The sequence below is a fragment of the Bombus bifarius genome, unplaced genomic scaffold (assembly GCF_011952205.1).
Source record: "Bombus bifarius isolate JDL3187 unplaced genomic scaffold, Bbif_JDL3187 scf7180000010271, whole genome shotgun sequence".
NCBI lineage: Eukaryota > Metazoa > Arthropoda > Insecta > Hymenoptera > Apidae > Bombus > Bombus bifarius.
The window spans coordinates 4,358,703-4,381,358 of NW_022885586.1; the positions used below are offsets into that span (position 1 = coordinate 4,358,703).

Below are 22,656 nucleotides of genomic sequence, written 5' to 3' on the forward strand. Positions count from 1 at the left end.
GGAAGCTCGAAGCACGCAAAAGCTCGGACGGTTTAATTGTGTAAAACCGGCGAATTACGGGGAATAAGTCACTGGCAGGAAGCGAATACGCGGATAATTAAAACGACTCGGGGAGGAGGGAAATGTGACGTAACCGGTTTTAAATTTCCGCCGATTCTAATTCCAGCCATTCATTTTTCCCTTATTAACATATTCCGTGGTTCGCCGTAACTGTTACGTGGCTGGATGAATTGTTGTTTGTGGCCGCATTTCGGAAAAATTTACCACGGTTTAACCGTCGCTTTAACGTTCCTTCGCGTTAAGCTCGCATCCCCGCACTGTCGCAACTCCTGTAGCGTTCTGCCAGCTGCGCAAAACAATTTCAATTTGCCCGCCGCATGCGAACACACCGTGTAAAAAGCGTACACGCTTAATTTCACCGTAGTGTCACGCGCTATCTCGTTTGCCCGTTTTGTCAGCGAAAACTGCATCGCGCATCCGATGCACGTAACGCGCACTCCATCAGCGCAGTTCGTGGCTAAGTCGGTTACGCCTCCGCTGGCAAAAAGGTGTGACTTACGTGGAACAAGTGATTATCGCTTTATCGTGACCGAAACTGTCGTCAGAATGGAATTTATCAGACGAGCCGTAGATAATAAACGGCCAAGCGAAGGGAAGATTGGGATTAACGAAGAATTTATGCTATTCCGGGTTTTTAGTGGTACGTTTAACCCTTTTGTTCGAGAGACGTTAGTCGAATAGCTATGTAGGCACGTAGAAGTAGGAATAGGAGTAGGTACTGGTGGATAATAGTTAAGGTTTAAGTTTGCAGAATTGTTGAATTCATTTTAAATTAAGACGTAGCAAACATTCATTTTGAACATTCATCGTGGCCGTACGTCTCTGTAACGAATTTGTAGAAATCAACAAACAAGTGGACTAAATTACATGATTATGAAAATGCAGAGATATTTATTGTTATAGTGCTGCAACGAAATAAATTAAATAATTGCTGGATACATACGTTGGCCCGTGAAGTTAAATAATTGTTACATGCTTCGTCTTTATTAATAATTTGAACAACCGAGGATCTGTTACTTGTCCGATATATCGTAGTTGGAAAAATGAAATCAGATAATTGTTGCATATTATTTGACATTTCGTAGCTAGAAAAAAGTGAAATTTCTGCGGTGGATGTGGTATCTAGAAACCAGTCTCATATGTAACAAATAAAGCCACCTTTGAGAACAACGGAGTTAAAAGACAACAAACGATAGTTCAATCGTTATAACTTTGAGAATTTCGCAGAAACATTCAGGATGCTGGAGCGCGGAATAGAGCGAGTGTGGTAGTTGGAGAAGGGTAGCACAGTCGTTAGCAAGCGCAGGTTCGAAGACCGTATTGTTCTGTAGTTCCTGGAGGATGTAGGAATTTCTCTGGGCAAAATTCTCCGAGGCAAAACATTAAATGTTACAGTATATCCCGTCGTAATTAGTATATACAATATTAATTAATCACGAAAGTAGCGTGAATCTCGCGGGAGGCGAAGATTCCGTGTTGGAATGAACGTGGTGGCGCGGCCACTGGAGATAACAGTCCAATTAAACATTAATAGAACAACTTGAGCGAAATATGAGGGCTCCGTTTCGTTGTTTAATTCGATTGAAAGTTAGTAACACGCGTGTAGGATATGCGCAACTTGCTCGAAGACACAGACCTAACGCGTTTACGTCAAATTAGATAAGGCGAGAAACGTATGGATCTGCTAAGGAAGTTCGTAAATGCGACCACGAAACTAGGCTAAAACGGAGAGGCGAAGGAATAAAAATGCGTACTAGTTCGTAATGCAAGATACGAGGGTAAAAAAGGATTAGAGAGAAAAAAAGAACGGAGAACATGAACAGAGGTAAAAAAGCAAACGTAAAATAAAGAAAGCAGTAGAAACGGTGAAGACGAAGAATAAGAGTGAGAGAGAGAGAGAGAGAGTGAGAGAGGAACGAGGAGAAGGAGAGAGAGTGTCGGTGGGAAGGGTTTTCTTTAACCCGATAAAACGTGATCCTCGCTTTATCAAGTTAACGTAATCCACTTATTTTCAACCAACAACTAGGTGGGTTGTGGAGGCCGTCGGATGAAGAACGATCGTGGAATAGCGAGTGTGGGACGAGATTATGCAGGTGTAAAGCCTGCGGCAGAAAATACTGCCTTTTAAATTAATTTCAGGGAATGTTCGTCGTCGTATACAGAAGCGACGAGCTGTTTGTCCCTTCGCCGTGTAATTCCACTCCTCTATATCTCTTTCTCTCTAGCTTTATACCTTGTACGTCTCTTCGTCTCTTCCTCTCTGCCTCTCTCGTCGGTTCTCTAAATTCTGCCCCGCCACACCTCACGGGTTTGCCCAGGCCTTCGTCTATATCACATCCTGCCGGTTGGACCGGTTCCAATTGCGAATTGAACCGTTCGTAACTGTTGAACGTGAATTATGGCGTTTATTTATTCTGCCCTGTCCCTCGTGCCATTCCCCGTTGGCTATCCTGTTCGCAACCATCCATCCTACAACGCCCCCGAAATCAGTGCTTCGCGGACGATGGCACGATTGTGTAACGACGTCGATTTCCCTTGATTATAATCGAATCGGTCAATGGAGGATCGTTGTAAACCGGGCCCTGTTAGGCCACAGATTGAAAACGATAGAAATAAATAATTATTTGTAACGTTGAATCGCGTAACTTCTCGCAGTTGATCGAGAACGAGAGCTGAATGAGATCGATTCATTGCTGCGTTTTGTAGTTCGTCGTTTGCTGGAAACAAGACAAGCGAAAGAAGTGCAGCTTCGATTGGTCGTGATGGATTGGACCCATCTCGATTGGAAGTGGTCACATCTGCTATACCTTGCTTGGTTAAAATGTCCCGTCTAACATTTTCAGACTGAAAAGGACTTCACTTGAGGTTTTATCATCTTGTTTATACCAGTTTTTCCATTTTCTCTTACCTTCTACTCTATTCTTCTTCCTTCGTAACTCAATTAATTATGAAACTAAATGATTTTCAAATTCATCACTCAGACACCACTATGATTCTCGAACTTGTACATAATATCGCGTGACGTTAGAGAGTGGAATATTTCCCTTTCTCCTGTGCTTTGGAAGCTTCTTTCCATCCCTGCGTTATATTAATAGCATCGCCTGGTGAGCGATGCAAACAAAATATCCATTTTGTCTCTGTACTACTATTCTACTAATTCTCTATCCATATTTTCATAGCATTTTTCTAGCTTGCTCCCATTTCACTCCATTATCAACCGATATACGTACGTTTGTTTAGAAGCACAATTTGCCATCGACATCCTGAACTTTCGCATAGCACGCGACCGCGCTGGCACAGAGAAAATCGAACCAACAGAAGCAACAAAACGTATCATTCGCGCGGGACAGTGGGCGTCGGTGACTTATCGCCATGCGATGTATGCGTAAACATGTACAATCTTCATTACTATACCGCCACCATTATTCCGTATCAGAGCATCGCTGGTCCGCCGCGTGCAAAGTTTCAGACGTTGTCTGAGTAGTTTATGAATACCGCGACACCGGGGTGAGTGTGACCGTGGAGGATGACTGGGGTCGTCGAGATGCCAGTGAAAACGCAGGGGTGGTACCAGGAAGCGTTTATCAACCCTCTGTGCCTGACAAGCGCGCATACAGACGTGGAATATATACAAACGCGGATCTCTCGTCTGCTTTGCAGATATTTCTCTCGTTCTCTATACCGCGCAACAACGTCATCGTGAGGCGTTATAACTCAAATGCCAAGACTCCTTTGACTAGTACGTATTCGCACAGCAGATATTACTTTTATACACGTGATACCGCATCAGTTGCTCGAGACAAAGGCAAAACACATATGACGTTTCGAAACAACGAAACGTGGCAATTGTTGGACGAGTACTATGTGTGCTTCAATTTCGTCGCAATGACAGCAATTTTCGATTCCCTCCTCCTTCCCCGCTTTCCATTTCATCCCTATCTTCCATACAGACCTGCTTTTTCCTTTTTTCTTGCTTTCTCGTAATTTTTTGCTTCATTGGCCCTCGCGGATTTTCCAAATGGAAGGATTAAACGACGAACTTTCGCGAGAGAAGCAAGTTTTTTTGTGATTCTACATTTGAGCTTTGTACTTTTTAAAATCTAGAAATGTTGCCCTTGGAGGAGTTCTCGGAAACAACCCAAGCGATACGAGTAGAATCTCCGTTTTCTATTTTTCTTTTTTTTTCTTTTTTATTTTTCAATGTTCAAACGATGTTTGAGAAGAAACATTAGAAAGAAAAAAATTATTACAATGCAGTACCGTGTGCCGCGGTGTATTATGAATTGCTCGACTATCAATTCATCGTGCGGTGATTTGTGATGGAAATTAATTCATGGCAAAGCGGCTAATAAAATTTCCTCAGCGAGATTTCAGGTTTTACGAGGCAGAACCGCGATGAGAGACATGACTGATCGCGGTCGCGGGTGTCATTTTATCAATGCATAGCAAGGCGAAAGGACATTGACTAATGATATTACCGTAGCAACTTATTTGTTATCGAAATTGCCTATTACTTACTCTATTGGACGATATGTCTACCGTCTCGTCGATATCGCCGCGGCCTATAGCAAGCACCAACTCGTCTTCAAGGCTTTCCATCGATTGTTGCCGACGATATTTGTCTTCGTAGAAATGATTCCACTCCTGTTGCTGAGATACTCGTACACAAAATTAACCGCGATAGGCATCCTGCGTGGAAAATTTGTCTTCCCGGCCAATTTCGTCTCTGAAAATGAAAGCTCACTCTTAATTACACCGTCGGCTCGGAACGAAAAAATATCTGCCCCTTCGTCAGAGATGGAAATTTTACGAAACGCTCAGAATTTGTGGAAATGAGATAACGAAGATGTCTCGACGTTGTTTCTTGGAATTTTACCCTCCCCCTGTTTCTATTCTATTTCATCGAAACTAAGCAGTTTTCCGGATAACGCTAGATATAGAAAAGAAAGCGGAAAGGAAGGAAACATACGCAAATAAAACACGTCTATCTCGATTTATTCGAAAGTTATTCATATTCTATCATAGATAAATTCATATTTATATTCGTCATATGTAGATAATGCAGTTGAGATATTACGGAACCAATGAAACGTAAATATAATTATCAGACCAAACATCCGAAAAGCGAGTGTATTGCATTTGCGTGGCACGGTGATAATGGTAAAATTGTAGGCGAGATCTTAGCAGTGGATAGTACGACACGGATAGTCATCGATAATATTGGAAATTTCTTTCTTTCATTTTTATAATACTCGGCTAACGAAACAGCTTTGTGTTACGAAGAAGAAGAGATTGGGATTCGTGGCGCCAGGCACGCAAGATCCGATTAATGGCAGTTCATCTCGGTGTAGGTATCGGAGATAGCAATCGCCTGGTGATTAATTTGATCGTTTGTTTCGCGTCACGTACACGCGCATGCATAAATATGCTCACGGACAAACACACAAGTTCGATTTAATTGAAAGGCGAAACGCGTGTCCCGGGCTTCGAAGATATTAATTAGCTTTCAGAGTTAATCGCGTTCTCCATGATGCCTGCCGCGGTGTTCACGGAATCTATGCGTTTTCACACGGTCCGCAGTAATATCTCTGACCGCACTCGATCAACGCAAAGAGGTCGATGACCCCGGGTAGATAAATCATCGAAATCGGCCAGAGAATTCACGAGGTTCGACCGTTCTGCTTTCCGATAATCTCTCCGTGAATCTCGGTCGAAGATAAAGGAAAGAGGGAGAGAGAGACGACGGCTATTGCTATGAAACTTGGGGTTTAAAAGATTTATCTATTGACGAGAACTGAATCGATATTAATAACTGATCCGTATCAAAGAAAGCAGAAAGTACTTTCAGTAATTATTATTACATAAGTATTGGCGGGTTGGCGAAGCGAGCGGAGAAATTGCTTTGATATTGCCGGAATTGCCGAATCATTGTGTGGCTGGCTCGTTGAACAATTCTACGAATTCTCACACAACAATTCTCCCTCAGAGTAGACGTTCGCGTTTGAAATAAGTGATTTGCCATTGCGACGTACAAACGGCTGTGATTTGTACAAATCATCCTTTGAATCCAGCTCGTTACCAAGCTGCTTTGGCAAGTGTATCGCGTATCTGTACATGGAATCAATATACGTGTTTCATCCGAATAACAGTCTGAGCACGCGTGTTATTTCAACGATACTGTGTATCGAATTTAATTGTCCGTTAATTTTCCAGCGACACAAATATTGAAATTATGGGAAGATAAAGGCGAGAGAGAGAGAGAGAGAGGGAGAGATAAAGCGAGAAGGAGAAAGAGCAAGTGCAGGAATAATTTTCGTGTAATAGATTGCAATTTTTGTACTCGAATCTTGTCGCCGTCGCATAATTATTATTCATATTCCATTGTTATTTTACGCCGATGTTTAATTACGCCTTTCAAATATTCCGATCGGCCGTTTTTAATATGCTCGTATCAAACATTTATTTTCACGTTGTCATGGAGGAAATAATTTTTTCGAGAATAATTTACATAGATATCGCGCTCGAATCGATCTCGCCTCCCTTTCTTTAGATTTGTATCCGGTTGAAAAATATTTGCAAACGAGATTATTAAACCTTCGCTTATGCAAATTCATTTCATCGTGTTAAAAAATGAAATCCAGATAGAGAACGTCATCCTGGAAATGTTATAACAAGTGCGTTATTTCGAATATTTTTTTTTTAATTATTATTATTCTGCGTGCATATAATACGCGCACAGATTGTGCCGCATGTGACAAAAATATATAATTAAATAATTATATATATAATTCAATAATATAATTATATATATAAGTCAATAATTAAAACAAATATATCTAAGTTCCATTCAATATAAATTTGCTTAAAAATTTTTCACAACTAAATGAACATCAGGGGTGATCATGGCGCGTTTTGTCAAGCGTAAACCGACTAATCTTTCGTACGTATGAAACAGGAAGCTTTATCGTGTTAGACGGAAGAATTTCAGGGAAAATTGGAAACGATTTTCCTCATACCACGAAAATGTACCGCGTATTTTTTTCATCTGAGTTTCCGTTCCCGTGTTCGTCCGTAGATTTGCCCGTCAGTCCCGCGGCACCGCTCTGAAAGTGCAATTAATCCATAAAATAGGTATGCGCGGTGTGCAACGCATGTTCAACAGCAATTTCATCGTCCAGGCTTCTCTTTGTCCGCACCGAAACGGTCATACGGTATACGCGAGGAAACGTGACACGGACATTTATTCAAAACACCACGACGCGTTTCGTTTGCACGTCGCGAAAGTGCAATTCGCTCCTAAATCTTTCCCCGCTGCAGTCAAGGGAAGATTTACGTGTGTGACACAATGACTGTTTCAATGACAGCGTGAATAATACAAAGGAGAATGAAAAAAGGGACAAAGTTCATTGAGGGCTTATCTCATATGTTAAATCAGGGCAAAGTTATTGCTTTCTTCCTTTTCATTCCCTTTCTTGTTTGTTTTTTTTTTCTTTCTTTTGAAACAAATAAAATATAACGATGAATGAGCAAGGTGGATACTATTCATTTATTTTATTCGTTATTTGTTTCTTTTTTTTTGTCGTAGTCAAAGAGAAACAATGTCAGTGTTGATAATATACTAAGTATAAAGTGATTGATTCGTTACTTGCTACGTTGACAATTAGACAACACGAAAAACAAAAATAATCGTTTTGCCTTAGTTTTCGCTATCGATTGCACGAGTTTGAAGTATTTAACATCTAGTTTAATACCATGTTAATTATATTACACTCGACGAAACTTATGATACTGTATTGCTGAATTTGTACTATCGACTGGTGGACTAAAAAATATTTCGTAAATTGAATTACTGGTCGTTAAACCGACCAATCTTATCTTACGTTGCCTACGAAAGACGTTGAACTTTGGTTTCATGAGCCTTGTAACGATAATGTTGAAATTCAACTAAATAATGACAAACGAGTACCATTGTAAGCTCGTTACAGCGTCGGAATGACTATAATTTACAACAAACCGCGATTCCACAACCAACAACGTAATACCCAAATACAATATGCAGTTAGCTAACCCTTTCCTGCCCAACCTTCTGCGGTCTAGTACCGTCAAACGAAAATAACGGAGAATTTCGACAGCCAAGTTGATGCGTAATGGCAGCAACGAGAACCTGACGCAGAATAAAAATCAAGAAGGGCATGCTATATAAAAGAATTCACGTACCATATAATTAATTAGAAAATTAATGGAAATTTTTTTCAGTTTAAAGCTCGTCTCTACTTTCTCCCTTTCTTCTCTCATTGCTTCCATCAACAGCGCACAACGTATACATATGTACGTACATACGACTAATTATCAAATTTAAACAGAGATAATGCATAATTCTAATTAAAACATTCGCGAAATATGAAACTTCAATAACAAACTAAATGAGATACTTTTAATATACTCAAATACTTCTATATTAAAAAATTCCCTACGGTAAAAAACATTTGTAAAAAATATTTCACCGAAAATGGTCGTCGTAGTTGTATATAATCAAAATCCTAGTTTAGACTTTATATGTTAATCTAATAAGCCTGCTGCTTCGAATGTCTCTAATCGTTTCAACAATATCCGTTGGAACAGCGGGTTATTGTATCCAGGATGATGATAATTGTCCATATTTTCCAGCAAGCTGTCCAAACTCTGCGCATCCTTTTTAGCAACCAAAGCGAACGGCAACGTGTTCATCGATGATATCATCCCGTATACGAGTCGTTCGCTTATGTACTTCTTTATTTCCTTTAAAGTAGGCGGTTGCGTTTTGCAACCGATTTGCTTCATGGTGGCAACCAAAGTTCGCTGATACTCTTCGACTAGAGAATCGGTACCGTTGTTGGAAATTTCCTCGTTGACGCTAGTGTTGAGGAAGTAGAGCAGGTCGATTGCCGGTGAAGTGTAGACAGGGATTTGGAAATCCACCTGCAATGTCGATCGAATTTCGATCGATGTGAGCCGGTACGAATTGAATTGGAAATGAAATCTGTGCAACGCGACGAGGAACGAAAGAAGCATGCGAGGGTTCGTGTTTAGGAAATCATCGTAGTCGAGAGTTTGTGCCCGTAGGCCCTCGTCTCCACGGGACAGGTGGGGAATGTACCTAAACGCGATCGAATGGGATTTATTGCATTATTCATAATGCAGCGTCTTCCACCAACGTGAAATCAGGATCTTTCGATTCGCTGCTTCTCGGCCTCTCGCGTTAAAATAAATGTTTAGTAATACCGTGTTGTCGAATTAATTCAACGTAGTACGTTATGCAACACGATTATTATGTAATGGAAAGTGTTAATAATAATTAGTAATCTCACTGTGTTGAATTGAATCGTCGAATTGAATAACCGAATACATAGTGCGTAACGTGAAATGATGATAATGTATTTAAAATATGTATTAAAAGGTATGTGTAGTTACTTACAAAGATGTGATCGATAGGTTTGTCGTTTTTGTCGTATCGGAACATCATGTTGTTCGTCCATGCGTCACCGTGGTTAATGACGTTGAACTCATCGTCCTTGCGTTTCATTGACTCCAAGCCCTTTTCAAACATTTTCTCAGAGAAGTTTTTAACTTTCTCCGCGTACCTGGAGACATCAGGAACTTTCGACACGTCGTCATCGATTCATTTCCAATAGTATAATAATTACGTGTTTTTATTAGTTTCACCTTTTTCCATTTTGTGGCCAGCTTTCCATTGCATTTGCAAGAGAGGTGCACGAGATTTTAAAGAATTTCACTATGTCCATTGTACTTGCTTCATGAAACATTCCTCTCCAATATAAGTTTTTTTGTTTTGGTTCCTACGGAAGCACAGATTATCGAAGTATTTAGCACAGTTTCTCTTAATTGCTATTTTTTCAATATCAATATTAATTAGTATTAAGAAAAATTAATTTGCTTAACCATTTTACTGCTTAGTCAATATTGCAGCTGATAAAAAATACATTTTTAGCTTGTTGGTATCTGGGCCTAATGGAAAGATATTTTATACAAATTTTACTATTGACTATAATGACCTGTTTGGTGTGTAATTGAAAATCAAATTATAAGAGAAGTACCTTTCACACTGTGATGTAGCCTTAAGTAGTCGTGGTTCGAAAAATTGTTTCATGTAGCAGTCAGATGTGATTTAAAGATTAATATAAGAACAATAAGACAAATTGAAATATACATGAAACGTATAGATACATATAAATAATCAAATCATGGCTTTCTAACTATGTTACTTTAGTGAGTATTGAAAAGATTAATAGTAAATATGACGATCAAATTGCAAATCTTTATGCGTCCATGGGAATAAAGATGCAAAAATGTAAAAATATAGAAATTACGATACCCCTTTGTCATATTTGATAGATGATACAATTTTCTGCCAATATCATATTCTTTTAATCGTATTCACAAACAAGATACTAACATGCATAAACATTCGTAGCTAATTACGATTTAGAAATTGAAATTTATCATTCGACATAATCATTACCTTCTCGCATAAGGCGACCGATGCAGCGTGGAATCTCGCCAATCCTTGAACAGCCAGTTTACAATGATCCATATCGAGACCAAGTTGACGATTGGCCATACGAAATCCTAGTGGAGCCAGATCTTCCAGTATCAAACACATCGGTCGTTCCATTCTTATGTAATAAGCTTGCGCACTTAAACGATTGCCTAACAATTTGTTCATCTTTCGCAGTGTATTTGTCATCATGAAGATTTCAAAGTCGAAGATTTGTATGTCCATGATCTTAGAAAACGTTCAGAAATATCTGTCGTGAGATAATATAAGATCTGAAGTCGCCTATCCACGTTCTTTATAAGTACAACCTTTCCACACACACTCTACCATTTTTAATAATTAAAAGATCGTAAAGATAGTTTTTTACATTAGAAAGCTTATTGTTCGGTTACTTAGGAAAGTATCTTTGAAAAATTTACATTTGTAAGTATTTACCATTTCTTTCCTTGGTCCCTCGGCTATCGGCTCGAACTTGAACAAAAGCGACTTTTTTTCTTTCACCTTAGTTTTGCCCTCATTTCGCGTGAACTCCGCCACCACTCTAACTAGATCACTAGCGTAGTTGTCACCTACGGCAGTCGCAGGTTTCGAAATTATATCGGTCACATTGATGGTACTGTCGAGCTCGGCGAATCGTAGGACCCTCTCGGCGAAATCGGCGTTCAGCCATGTCAGGGTCTCGTGGGCCATTTCTGAAATTGGAATCGGAATTGCAGAATTTCATCGGCGAATCATTGTTCTTGGTGGAGCGTCAGGAAACACGGAAACGATCCATTATAGTAACTTATTGCTCATGGCCAGATTTACGATATCGCGGTTTCCTTTCATTTTCTTTTCATCTCCCTTTCCTTTCCACTCTTTTTAACCTTCTCATCTGTTTTTCCTCTCTTTATATGCATATAAATATATACATATATATATGCATATATATAATAATATATAATATATGCATATATATTTACATTCGCCTCTCTTTCTTCGATTCGTACTCCCTTTCGACTCGACGATTTCCTCTTCGAGCCTCGATATTCACAGGGATCGTTTCTCGCGTTCGAGATCGCTGTTTCAATTAGAAACGTAATGGAACGAGGCGTCTCCTTTTCATCCCGCCTCCTGCTTTCCCCTTTCGGCGGTTTCAGCGCGATGCAGCACGTTTCACTGCCGAAGGTTCCATCGAACACGATCGAATCGTGGTATTTTAAGGAAATTTACGACCGGTCTCTCTGGAACGCGAACAAAAGAATGCGTTCCTTTTTTTCATTTCTTCTCTTTTTACCATTTTTTAATCTTTTTTTTTTTTGTCTTTGGCCACGATCAACATTCGCGAAAAACGAGAAACTTTTGTACCAGCAAGTTCGCGAACGTTTCGAGAGATTTAAATCAGAAGTCGAATAGTGTACACGGAACTTTTTAATGGCCATGGATACAGAGGATTTTAACTAAGTGTATTTAACTAAAGTTTCAACGATCACGTGGAATGTGCTGGTGCGAAAGTCGAAGTGGAAGATAAGAGAGAACGTTTGGAAAAGTACATAATTCGTTGCGTATATCGATAGAATTTCGTTTTGATATCGATTAACTGAAAAGGATTGAAAATAACTGTGCCACTATTCGAGGTTATCGAACGCTTTTTAGATCACGCGAGGGCACTTAGTATGAATCGCACGGTTGATTATTCTCGCGGAGAGGAACGAAGAAATCGAGGGCAAACGATTATGACGTTCCTCTTTTAGAAATCAGGTTCTTACTTTTTTTCTAGTTCGAACATATACATACATAACGCAGAAAATGTATTTGAGTCTGTTATTATTTACAACACTGTATATAAATATATATATATATATTTATATAGATGTTATATATATATGTTGTACAAACAGTCACAGTCATATATATATATAACATCTCCTGATATCCTGTAGCGTACAATGTGTCCTTTACAAAATTAATTTCATTTAACATATCCAGACGTGATCAATGATTTCTTGAAAATATTGAATTGAAAAGATTGAATTGAAATGACGTAGAGAATGTATTTGAGTCTATAACTATTCTCGGCACTGTACATATATAAATATAAAACGATGTCTTATACTAGCGATGACTCACAACCGTTCCGTAAACAGCCCACAGCATAAAATATTTTCAGAAAATAGTTTCACAATTCGACAAAATTAAGAAAGCTTGATGCTCACTTATGATCGTTAAATATATGTTAATATATGTTAATATATGTCGTCTTAATATATGTTAATAATTTATTTAGTAGTTTCGGTTTGATGAAGCTGTCGACAGGCTGTGATACATAAACATTAATCACGCAATTAGAACGGAAATAAATTCTTTTCGTTTTAAAATTCCATTGAACACGTTAGAACTGTTTTTATTCCTTCCGTTTGCTCACAAATGCCATCATATTACTTTGACATTATCTGAACCTTCGGTAGTTTTGCCAAATTTTGCATTCTTCGTCGTTTAATGTCATTCGTTGATTTTCCACTATATCGTACACTGTGTATATTTTGCATGCCAGATATTCTACGCAATCGGAATAAGAAACTCGAGAGTGATGTGAATTAAACAAACTGGAAGAGCACAAGAGTCGTAAAAAAGCAAACACGATTGCTTTCGCTCGTACCTGTTTCACTAGTTTCACTCGTTTTTCGTAAATCTTTTTGTAATACCTTGCACTGATGAATCTCGCGCGTTACTTTACCAAAATACAACACGATAGAACGTAACGAAAGAAGAAACCACGAAAAATGTAGGTTATCATCGGACACTAACCTGCGAGAGATTGAAGCAAATGATTTAAGGCGCGTACACGAAACTATAATCACTTTACTTTGCCTCCGTGAAGGTCTGATACGGAGTGAGCTACGCGGAATAGACGTGTCAGGTTTTATACGGCCAATCGCACATTATTTATGCTCCAATCAGAATTTGCCCGGATCGTGAACGTCATCTATCATGAAAACTGTCTGATAACAATTAAGCGGAGTAAGATGTGCTCGACGAATAGCATGGCCACTTCGGATTCAGTGCTGTTTGAAAAATCATTGTTTCGGATAACTTGGAGATAATCACAATTTTCTAAATATTTGAGAAGCGTATCACTTCTTCAGCTTCTAACTGGACTCTTATCTCGGATGCCTCTGACAGTTAACCTTTATGTTCTAGCGTAGGCAAGATGTATCTGGAGCAAATTATTTTGATATGAACAAGATGCAGACTTAGGCTGACGAAAATATTCGAACACTCATAAAAACTTTCTTTCGATGCATTACATACGAAACATGTTTAACATTACTGTAACGAGGTACGATGATCAGGATTGCATTGATAAATGCACGTAATGCCTATATTCATAAAAAATCGTCCAAGGAAAGTGTATAAATAATTTGGTAAATTGCTATACGTTCAACATTCATGTTGTTCATGTTGTACACTTTTACAATAAACGTCTGATAACTTCTGTATACATTTTCAGATTGGTTTTACATTTTACTAACAAAATTATTAATATTAATCACATGTTACAATATATATATATATATCTTATATATTATATATTATATATATCTTATATATTATATTATATATATCTTCTATATATCTGTGATAAATATTCGAATATTTTCGTGAATCAGCGTCGATAACTAATAACGAGCATAATGAACGGACCGCGGAAATTTATGCAAATTCATATTTTTATTCGTATAATTAAAAATATAGAATCTAGGCGGAAATACTACCTGTTAGATGTCATAAATATTGATGAGCGGGTCGATCGCAGTTCGATAGACGGAGAAGGTATAAAAAATAAAGAAGATATAAAAAAAAAGACTTTTTAATATTCTATTTTAGATGTTTCGCATATCATTCTACGTTATGTGCATTTTATCTATTTTTGTATTTTCGATTGAAAAATAAGTCTGGTATCCCGCTGGGAGTAGCCACCCACATGATAATCAAACAGCTAAAAAATTCTACCAAATGTCCAAATTGGACAAATTGTGAATATAAACAACTAAATAAAAAAAAAATATATAAGTCTAAACGTGGATCGGGATTTACGTGTATCAGCAGACAAGAGATTTCTTTATTTCCGTAATTTATGCTGGTATTATTATGGTTCATTACGAAAAGAGTGTTGCGAAATAACAATAGAATTCAGTGTACTGAGTTTTAATGCATCGATGGGAGGATTCACGATGGCACACGTCATGATAAGATAGTGCAGAAGTCATCCTTATAGGGATGCCTCTATCGTATTGTTTCCTCGATTTTGATGGGGGGAGTTCGATTAGAGCAAACGATAAAATGCGCGTTGTTTTCAGCGTCTGGAAACACCTCATTCGTAGTGTTCATTCAGTGCGCGATTATCCATCCACTGCGAAGAAATTAAACGGAGATTGATACAGCTCGTCACGCAGCCGCTGCACCTATGGCTATTAATTTAAACCATCACGCAGCTAATTATTCAGTCGACTTCTTACGTTGAATTTATCAAGTAGCACTTTTTATAAATTGCAAATTGCATTACCTGAGCCTTGTCGCGCATAACGAGATTAATATTATTAATGAAATTTTATTAGTTACAGATTACAAGTTACAAATATTAAGAAGTATTCTTGTGTATAATTAACAAGTATTGTAATAAAATAAGTGAAATGTTACAAGTCAATTTTTACCTAATAAATTATAGTTTATAAACTACGTGATCATCTTCTTTGACCAAAAAATCATAAAATTGTGAAAAACTGACCTCTGATCAACAACTTGTAACTTGTCAATTTACTGATATTATTGATTAATAAATTATCGTGTAGGAAGGCTTTGGTTATATGATTAACTTGTTAGATTTTCTTAATTCCTTAATTGCAATTTCGTTGGTAAAATTTGCAAATGTATACGATATTTATAAGACATTTATTGCCAATATTATGGATGTACTAGATAAGAAAACTAGCATGAATAAAACATACAGTTCACGCGTCTTACGCATAAAATTATCAACTGATACTCTAAACGTCTATGTAAATAGTGTCATTAAACATTGTCTTATTAAATATTCAGGTTTAATAATACGATGAATAATCGACTGTTGAAATATTCTATTTTATTTTAATAATATTTTGGTAATTTCTCATGGACATTTTCATATTCGTTTCAAATTTTACTCATGCAATCACGATAATCGTAACGCTAATGAAACTGCTCATTGCATGCTAATAAAGTTTTAAAATGTTCCTTGTAACAACGCTATACTGCAATATGTATAATCACTTAAGCTATTTACAATCCGTAACACATCCAGAAGATTATTTATCGTTAAACTGCGAATTTTTACTCCAATTTATCTCTTTAGCGTGCAAACACAAGCAAACAAATGAATTCCAAATAAAAACTTATTTTATCTTTGGATGTTTGATATATCTTTTCATATCTTGTACCTAATTCTGTACCTAAATTTCTGTGCCATTAATAAATCTCCACAAATGCAAAAAAGTGCTCAGTATACTTGCTAAAAAAAAAACGCTTAGCAAGACGGTAGCATAAATAATCATAAATCTCAAGCTTTTCAACGAACGATATTCGTAAAACGATGAATTCTTTACTGTTCTATTTTTTTGGAGTTAATCGACGTGGCTTCTGAGTGGCTTATACATAAAAGAATTTACATAACGAAGAATAAAATTCAACTGGCGGAATTGTTGATCATAGAGACGACGTTGATTAACATTGGTTGCCTGGTCTCCATTGGAGGCAGTGTCAGTGTTACCAAAGCGACACTCCCACGCGAACTTGAAGCGTTTACGTAACCGACAAACACGTTTATTGTGTTGAGGTTGAAGGAAGTCAATTGGCGCTGTTATGAAATCCCCCTCATCTGACCGTAGGGATCGCGGCGACTATACAAGTCGCTGCCTCCATTATCATCGTCATGGATAGCATTGTACGGTTTCGTAATAGCGAATGACTATATGAAACTATTTAATTTTTATCGCGTGATCGGTGATTTTTTCATATGTGAAGGAAGCTTCACATATTTTCTGCAATCGCTCACAAATTCCATGTTTGGATTTCTGCGTAACCTATTGTTTATTTTTTTTATCTCTGAAAGTGTAACTGACAAGAGGAACATTCGGATTGATAGAGCAATTACATAACGTTGATAATAAAAGTAATGTAAAAACAACATGTAAAATTAACCTATCGATTAATCTGTTAACCAGCACGTACGTAAACCTTAAATTCCTATGATTGGTAACGAAAGTTCTAATAGCAAAAGTAAATCAAATTTAGTGAAATCAGTCTTAACGCACGCAAACGAATATCACAGGCAAAGAAGGCTTTATAAGTAGTTCTTTTAATTCAATAAATTCCCTGGTCTCCTTGTCATGGCTTCGTTTGGAAATAGAAATGAAGCTATACGTAAAAGGATAAAAGACCTTCACGCGAAAAAATAAGTAGTCAAATGATGAATTAATTTGTCTTTCCTGGTTAACAGTTTAAAAAAGAATCTTGAAGTTGTGAGAGGTGGGACGAGATTGGTTCTGTTACAAGTGCAGCCTGTGGCCACTATCAGACTCAATTTGTTAACACGTGACGACAAATCGGGGAACTACGATCATTCAATTATTATTGGTGAAACAGAGTGAAACGACGCGATAAAGGAACGTATGCAATGGAATTTTATAGCCACTTTTATGCATAATCTTGGGATAGGAAGCGATTGCATTCACGGCACATGGCTCAATACGCATCTCCGAGCGGAGTATACGATCTCGCATACTGTTCTTCATCCTTGTCCATTTTAATCGTTCTGAAGGAAACGCCGATAAGGGCAATACCAAATGTATTCGATTGGCCTGAATCGCGAAACAGGCGCGTGACCAAAATTATACAGCTGCGCGTAATTCTAGAATTCTAGCACGTACCAATCACAATCCGGCCGATTTATTTACATGAGCCGATTAAATAGAGCCGTCCACTAGTTTTCAATTACATTATTCAACGATCGCTTGCCGCGAATCGTGTCGATCCTGACGTGGTCGTCGAAAATTCCAATTACTATCGACGATAACCGACGAAATATTGGATCATATGCCGCATGGAACATTGTTCTTTTGTTTCTCAATAATACAGTATATTATTCTTATTGTAGACACTTTAACACGTGCATAGTTTAAAAAATAGATCGTTACAGTTAGTTTTATCCTTCTCCTTAAACCGAGTGACAAATTTTACTTTTGCGTGACTGTGGTTTTTCATATGGGAACAGCACAATGGTTCGGATTCAAAGAAAAGTTTTTTAAATCCACGAAAAAATAATTCGGAAGCTTTCATGAAGACGATTTTCGTACATGTTTCAATAATGTACACGTATTCAGGTCTTCTGCAGAAAAGAATGTTGCGGCAGCGTTCTTCTGTGGACGTTACATAATTTAACGATTTTTAAGAATTCTTTTGATTTCAATGAATTTTCAGGGTGGACTGGAACAAAAAGATCAAGAAGATTCCCAGTCAGTATACTTGTCGTTATTGTCTGAATTAAAATAAATGATTTATGTTGAATATTGGCAAAACGGCGAATGTTCCAATTGCAAATTCCGAGATTTCGTTCTTTTTTCGGTAATTAATTCGATAAAAGAAAGTACGAGAAACTCATCATAAAAATAAAACAAATTATTCAGTTTGATATAGACGATAACGATAAACATACTGATTAAGAATCTTCTTGACTTTGTTTCAATCTACTCGACAGCCTTGATCACCTACGTCAGCGAGATACGATTTCTAAACACGTGTTCATTGCAGGCGAGATAAAACCAAGGAACAAATAATTGAAACTGTCTTAAATTTTGCAACATTTACAGGAGAATGCCCTCTTAAATATTAGTAAAAATGAAATCATACAACCGGCGAAAGCCATAGCAATAATTAAAGTGATCAATGCATCGTTGAATGAAGACTCGTATTTAAGAAGATTATATCTATTTTCATAATTAAAAATCTAAAATTACACTACATGTTTCACTCCGCGACACATTCTAACTTATCATCAATTTTTTCCTCGATGCACATATTAATCGTGACAACTTTAACGACAGAATGTGACGACGCTTCAAAGAAAATATTGACTTTAGGCCTTATCGGGAGTTAGATTGTAGTCACATGATATGAACATCTTGAAAATTCAATATTTGCGCTTAAATGCAAATTCGTAGGAATATTCCTGGACGCGAGTATATAGTTAGGCTCTATGTTGCCTTCGGTTCATATAAAGGAATAAACATGAAACATCCTCATTATGTAATATACGTACATCGTGAGAAGGCGCTACGTTACTTGCGTCGATTCGGCCTTGAGCTTGTGCCATATTGATAGACATACATCGTAATTTACATACATTGCAAGTCTCTTCTGTTTAACCTTGAGAGGGTTTACTAAAACAGGAAACTGCAATCAAATGAATATTTGCGGTGGTCATAATCGAAGTCTTTAGAGTGCTGATTACAGCTGCGTTTGACGTATGGCATTCGACTAATCCATTCATTACAGATAATGAAGAAAAAGTTGATATTATTATTATTACTCAAGAAAAAACTCGCATCAGCTCGTTAAACAGTTTTTTTTTCTTTTTTTTTTTTTATCGAAATCAAACGTTCTTTCGCAATATATTGGAATTCATAAATGTTCGATCATTTATAACAAATTGTCATGAACATGTACGTAGCAATATAAAATATTTTGAAATTTCATTAGCATTTTACAGATTGAAATACTTTTACGAACCACTGAATAACCCCGATTCTCAAAAAAAAATAATTTCAAAATTTCCTCGACATCGATACGTTTAACGTTATTAATCGACCTCAGTATCTTTAATTTCATCGATTTTGATGAATGATTCAGCGTGGCGTGCTACGTGGCGTTGGTCCAAGTTGCTATATTAACCAGGCAATGAGAAAAAACGCCTCAACATTGGTCACAGTATGATACGAACGCCGCGCTAAATTATCGGACCGTTGCGCAATGAAAAATTATATCGCTATATACGAAGTGAATTTACAACCTCTCCGTTTTATCGATATCGTCGTATGGTCGCCGAATGATGCTTTAAACCGGCGCGGAATATACGATGCGATTTCTATAACACCCTGAAGCTTTGATAAGTGGAATTTTATTCTTATAATATTGTGAAATCGAGAGATTAATGCAAACGGCTTGGTATTATTATAGAGAAAAAATAATCTTTTATGATATCTTTAACTTTAACGATATCGTTTGATATCTGATTATTCGAAATAAGTTGAGAATGCTGCTGTGAAAAAAGGGGTAGCCGACACATTTTATCTTAACATTGTCAATCTCGGAGTGTATACGTTATCAGGAACTTCCAATTGAATCAAAAGATACATACGTAAACATCTCCAACATATAGACATTTAATATTTGATTATTCAATACGACTCGAAAGTAAAAAAAGAGGAGAGTCATCGTAGCATGTAAATTTGTTAACCATGTATGTCTCTTAGCCTATATAATTATCAAGTCGGATCGAGCCATAATTTCATTGACACATTATCATCATAAAACGGACAAAATTTTAAGATTAGACGTTTGATCACTCGAGATGACTTGAAAATATTTCAATAAGCATAACGAGTCCTTATGATAATGCGGCTATTAAAATACACATTATTTAGACACTATTATCTGGATATATTATCTAGATTTTTTGCTTTTACTAGGCTTCTTTATTTTTCGCTGTAGATATACTTTTATCTGTAATAGGCTTGTGAGTATGTTGTGTACTCGTCACTATATTATTCGTTTACTTTTCTGCTTCCTTATTCATTCATTCATTTATTTATTTGTTATTTATAAGGGTAAACCCTTTGATATAACAGATTAACGTAACTGACGGAAGAATAAAAGGGCAAAAGAAAGAAGAAGATAAAGAAACGAAACAAAAAGCAAATGCATATGCGTATGAGATGCGTAAGAGAGAAAAAGAACGAGGATAGACACGAATAAGAATCAACGAATTATCAAGAAGGCCCAGCAAATAACGCAGAAAAGTAGAACAAATATTAACACTATGGATAAATATTATTAATAATTATATCAATGTGTTAATATAAAAAACTCTGATTAATTACAATGACTTTTGCATGTAGTGCTACGAAAGAGGCTAAATTACAAAATTACATGTGATCATGCGATATTTCAAACTATACATTATCCACACATTATTAAAAAAAATTCAACAAAAAGTGTCGTGCCACAAATATACCGGTCCCAGTTGTATAACAACTATCGCTTGTCTTTTTCCACGAAGTAACGAGGAATTCATTAGCGAGGATAAAAAGAAACCGTACCCAGAAGGATCGTTTTCCAGGAACATCCAGCTATGATATTACCAGGAACCGGTGAAAGGAGCATCAATTCTTATTGGATGCAGGCGTAATACCGGCATGCGCCACGTTTGGAAGAGTATTTTGTAACTCTTTCTTTACCAGCACGCGCTGGATAACTGCGTAAGAATAAACGTTTACTGTTATCGCGGTCATCGAACGTGATCCTGAGACGCTGCTGGAAGGCTCGTAATCGCCCGGTATGTTCGAATATCGAGTTCGAATATCAATAAAAGCTGCCGCTAAGTCGTCGCGAAACGCGCGACGCGATTGCAAGCACTTGGCTTGAATAAAGTCGTTACATTTTCTACCACCCGAGGTCCTACGTGTTCATCCCGTTCGCGCAGACATCCCTTTCGAGTCTTCTTCGTTTATTCCCTGGCCGATCCTCTGCTCCTTCGAAACCGTACTCCGTTTGCTTGCCGTTCGAGACAATTGTACGACGAGACGAGAAAGGTTACCCCCAGCCAGGCCGACTTTTACCAATTGTAGTTCGAACTTCGTAGAAAAGAGACGCTTTTATCGCTTTTATGGCTAGAGAGAGAAAGAGAGCGGATTTGCAAGAGAAACAGAGGGTCGATCGATGCTGCGAACGTGCCAGGTAGAATAGGGAAAAGGGACTTACATTCTTTTCGATGTTCTTGCTCGGTATTAAATAAAGACAAACGTGGGATAAAAGGGTAATAAGGATTTCGTTTCTCAGATATGATATCGATAGCGTTTGTATATGTACGGTATCGTTTAAAAGTTTCACTTGCTTAGTTTCAACAAGATGTACTCTAATCGAGGACTACAGGAAAAAAGACTTTATGATAGACTTTGTGACACACTTTGTGACTGAAAAGAAGTATATTAATGTGATATAGATAAAATAGGGAAGGTTCTACTAGGTGTAGCCAAAGGTGTAATTGTTAAAACGAACAATATTTCAATATTTTCAATATTTTAATATTACAAGCAACAATATTTTTTATATCGTAGAGAGGTTGAAGAAATTGGTGTTGTGTCCAAAATCAAATAAAATTGTCGTTTCTAAATGTATACTTTGCCGATTCCATGAAAATACGGTAAATAGACAAGCACCGCTTCTAAATATTATTTCATCGTTAACTTTGCATTTCCATTTTCATTTACTCGAATTTTTACATATCCATCAAATTCAAATGCTGTTATTTCGAACTGTTCTTACGTGCCACAAAGTACATGACTTATGGCATCCTCGAATATGTTGCCCTCCTCTTTCCACAGCTCATGGCCATACAAATCAAGGTTCAAACGTTCGAAGTTTCACCTTCTCTCGCAGTATTTAGAAAGTGATAAAAGGATTTGTAATTCAAGTTATTTGACGTTAATACAATGATTGACAAGCTGATAAATATATTGACTGATAGAGAGGTATAATATTTGGTAATAACAAAACAAAATAATCAGTCGGGGTCTTTGTTACAATAAAATGTACTTGAAGAGATTGTGAATACGATTTATAGGTTTTTATTTATTAAAGTGGAAATTTTCTACATTACTATATATTCGATGAAACGCGTACAGCGATGCCTTGAAAATTTTCCAAGTGATCGCCTGCTACGATATTCGCCCCTTGTCAGGATACTTTAT

The 22,656-nt window shown here is 37.2% G+C and overlaps 2 protein-coding genes across 6 annotated transcripts in view; one reads left to right on the forward strand and one right to left on the reverse strand.

Moving 5' to 3' along the window:
• LOC117216634 (basement membrane-specific heparan sulfate proteoglycan core protein-like) overlaps positions 1-22,656 on the forward strand; it is a 175,815-nt gene that overhangs the window by 28,320 nt on the left and 124,839 nt on the right. The gene's annotated exons all lie outside the window — the stretch shown is intronic.
• LOC117216633 lies at positions 7,630-13,542 on the reverse strand. Its single transcript, XM_033463508.1, has 6 exons — positions 13,403-13,542; positions 11,051-11,307; positions 10,580-10,843; positions 9,763-9,896; positions 9,515-9,680; positions 7,630-9,018 (listed from the first exon to the last, which is right to left on the reverse strand). Exons 2-6 carry the CDS (start codon positions 11,303-11,305, stop codon positions 8,620-8,622), a joined length of 1,218 nt encoding a protein of 405 aa, XP_033319399.1. The 5' UTR covers positions 11,306-11,307; positions 13,403-13,542; the 3' UTR covers positions 7,630-8,619.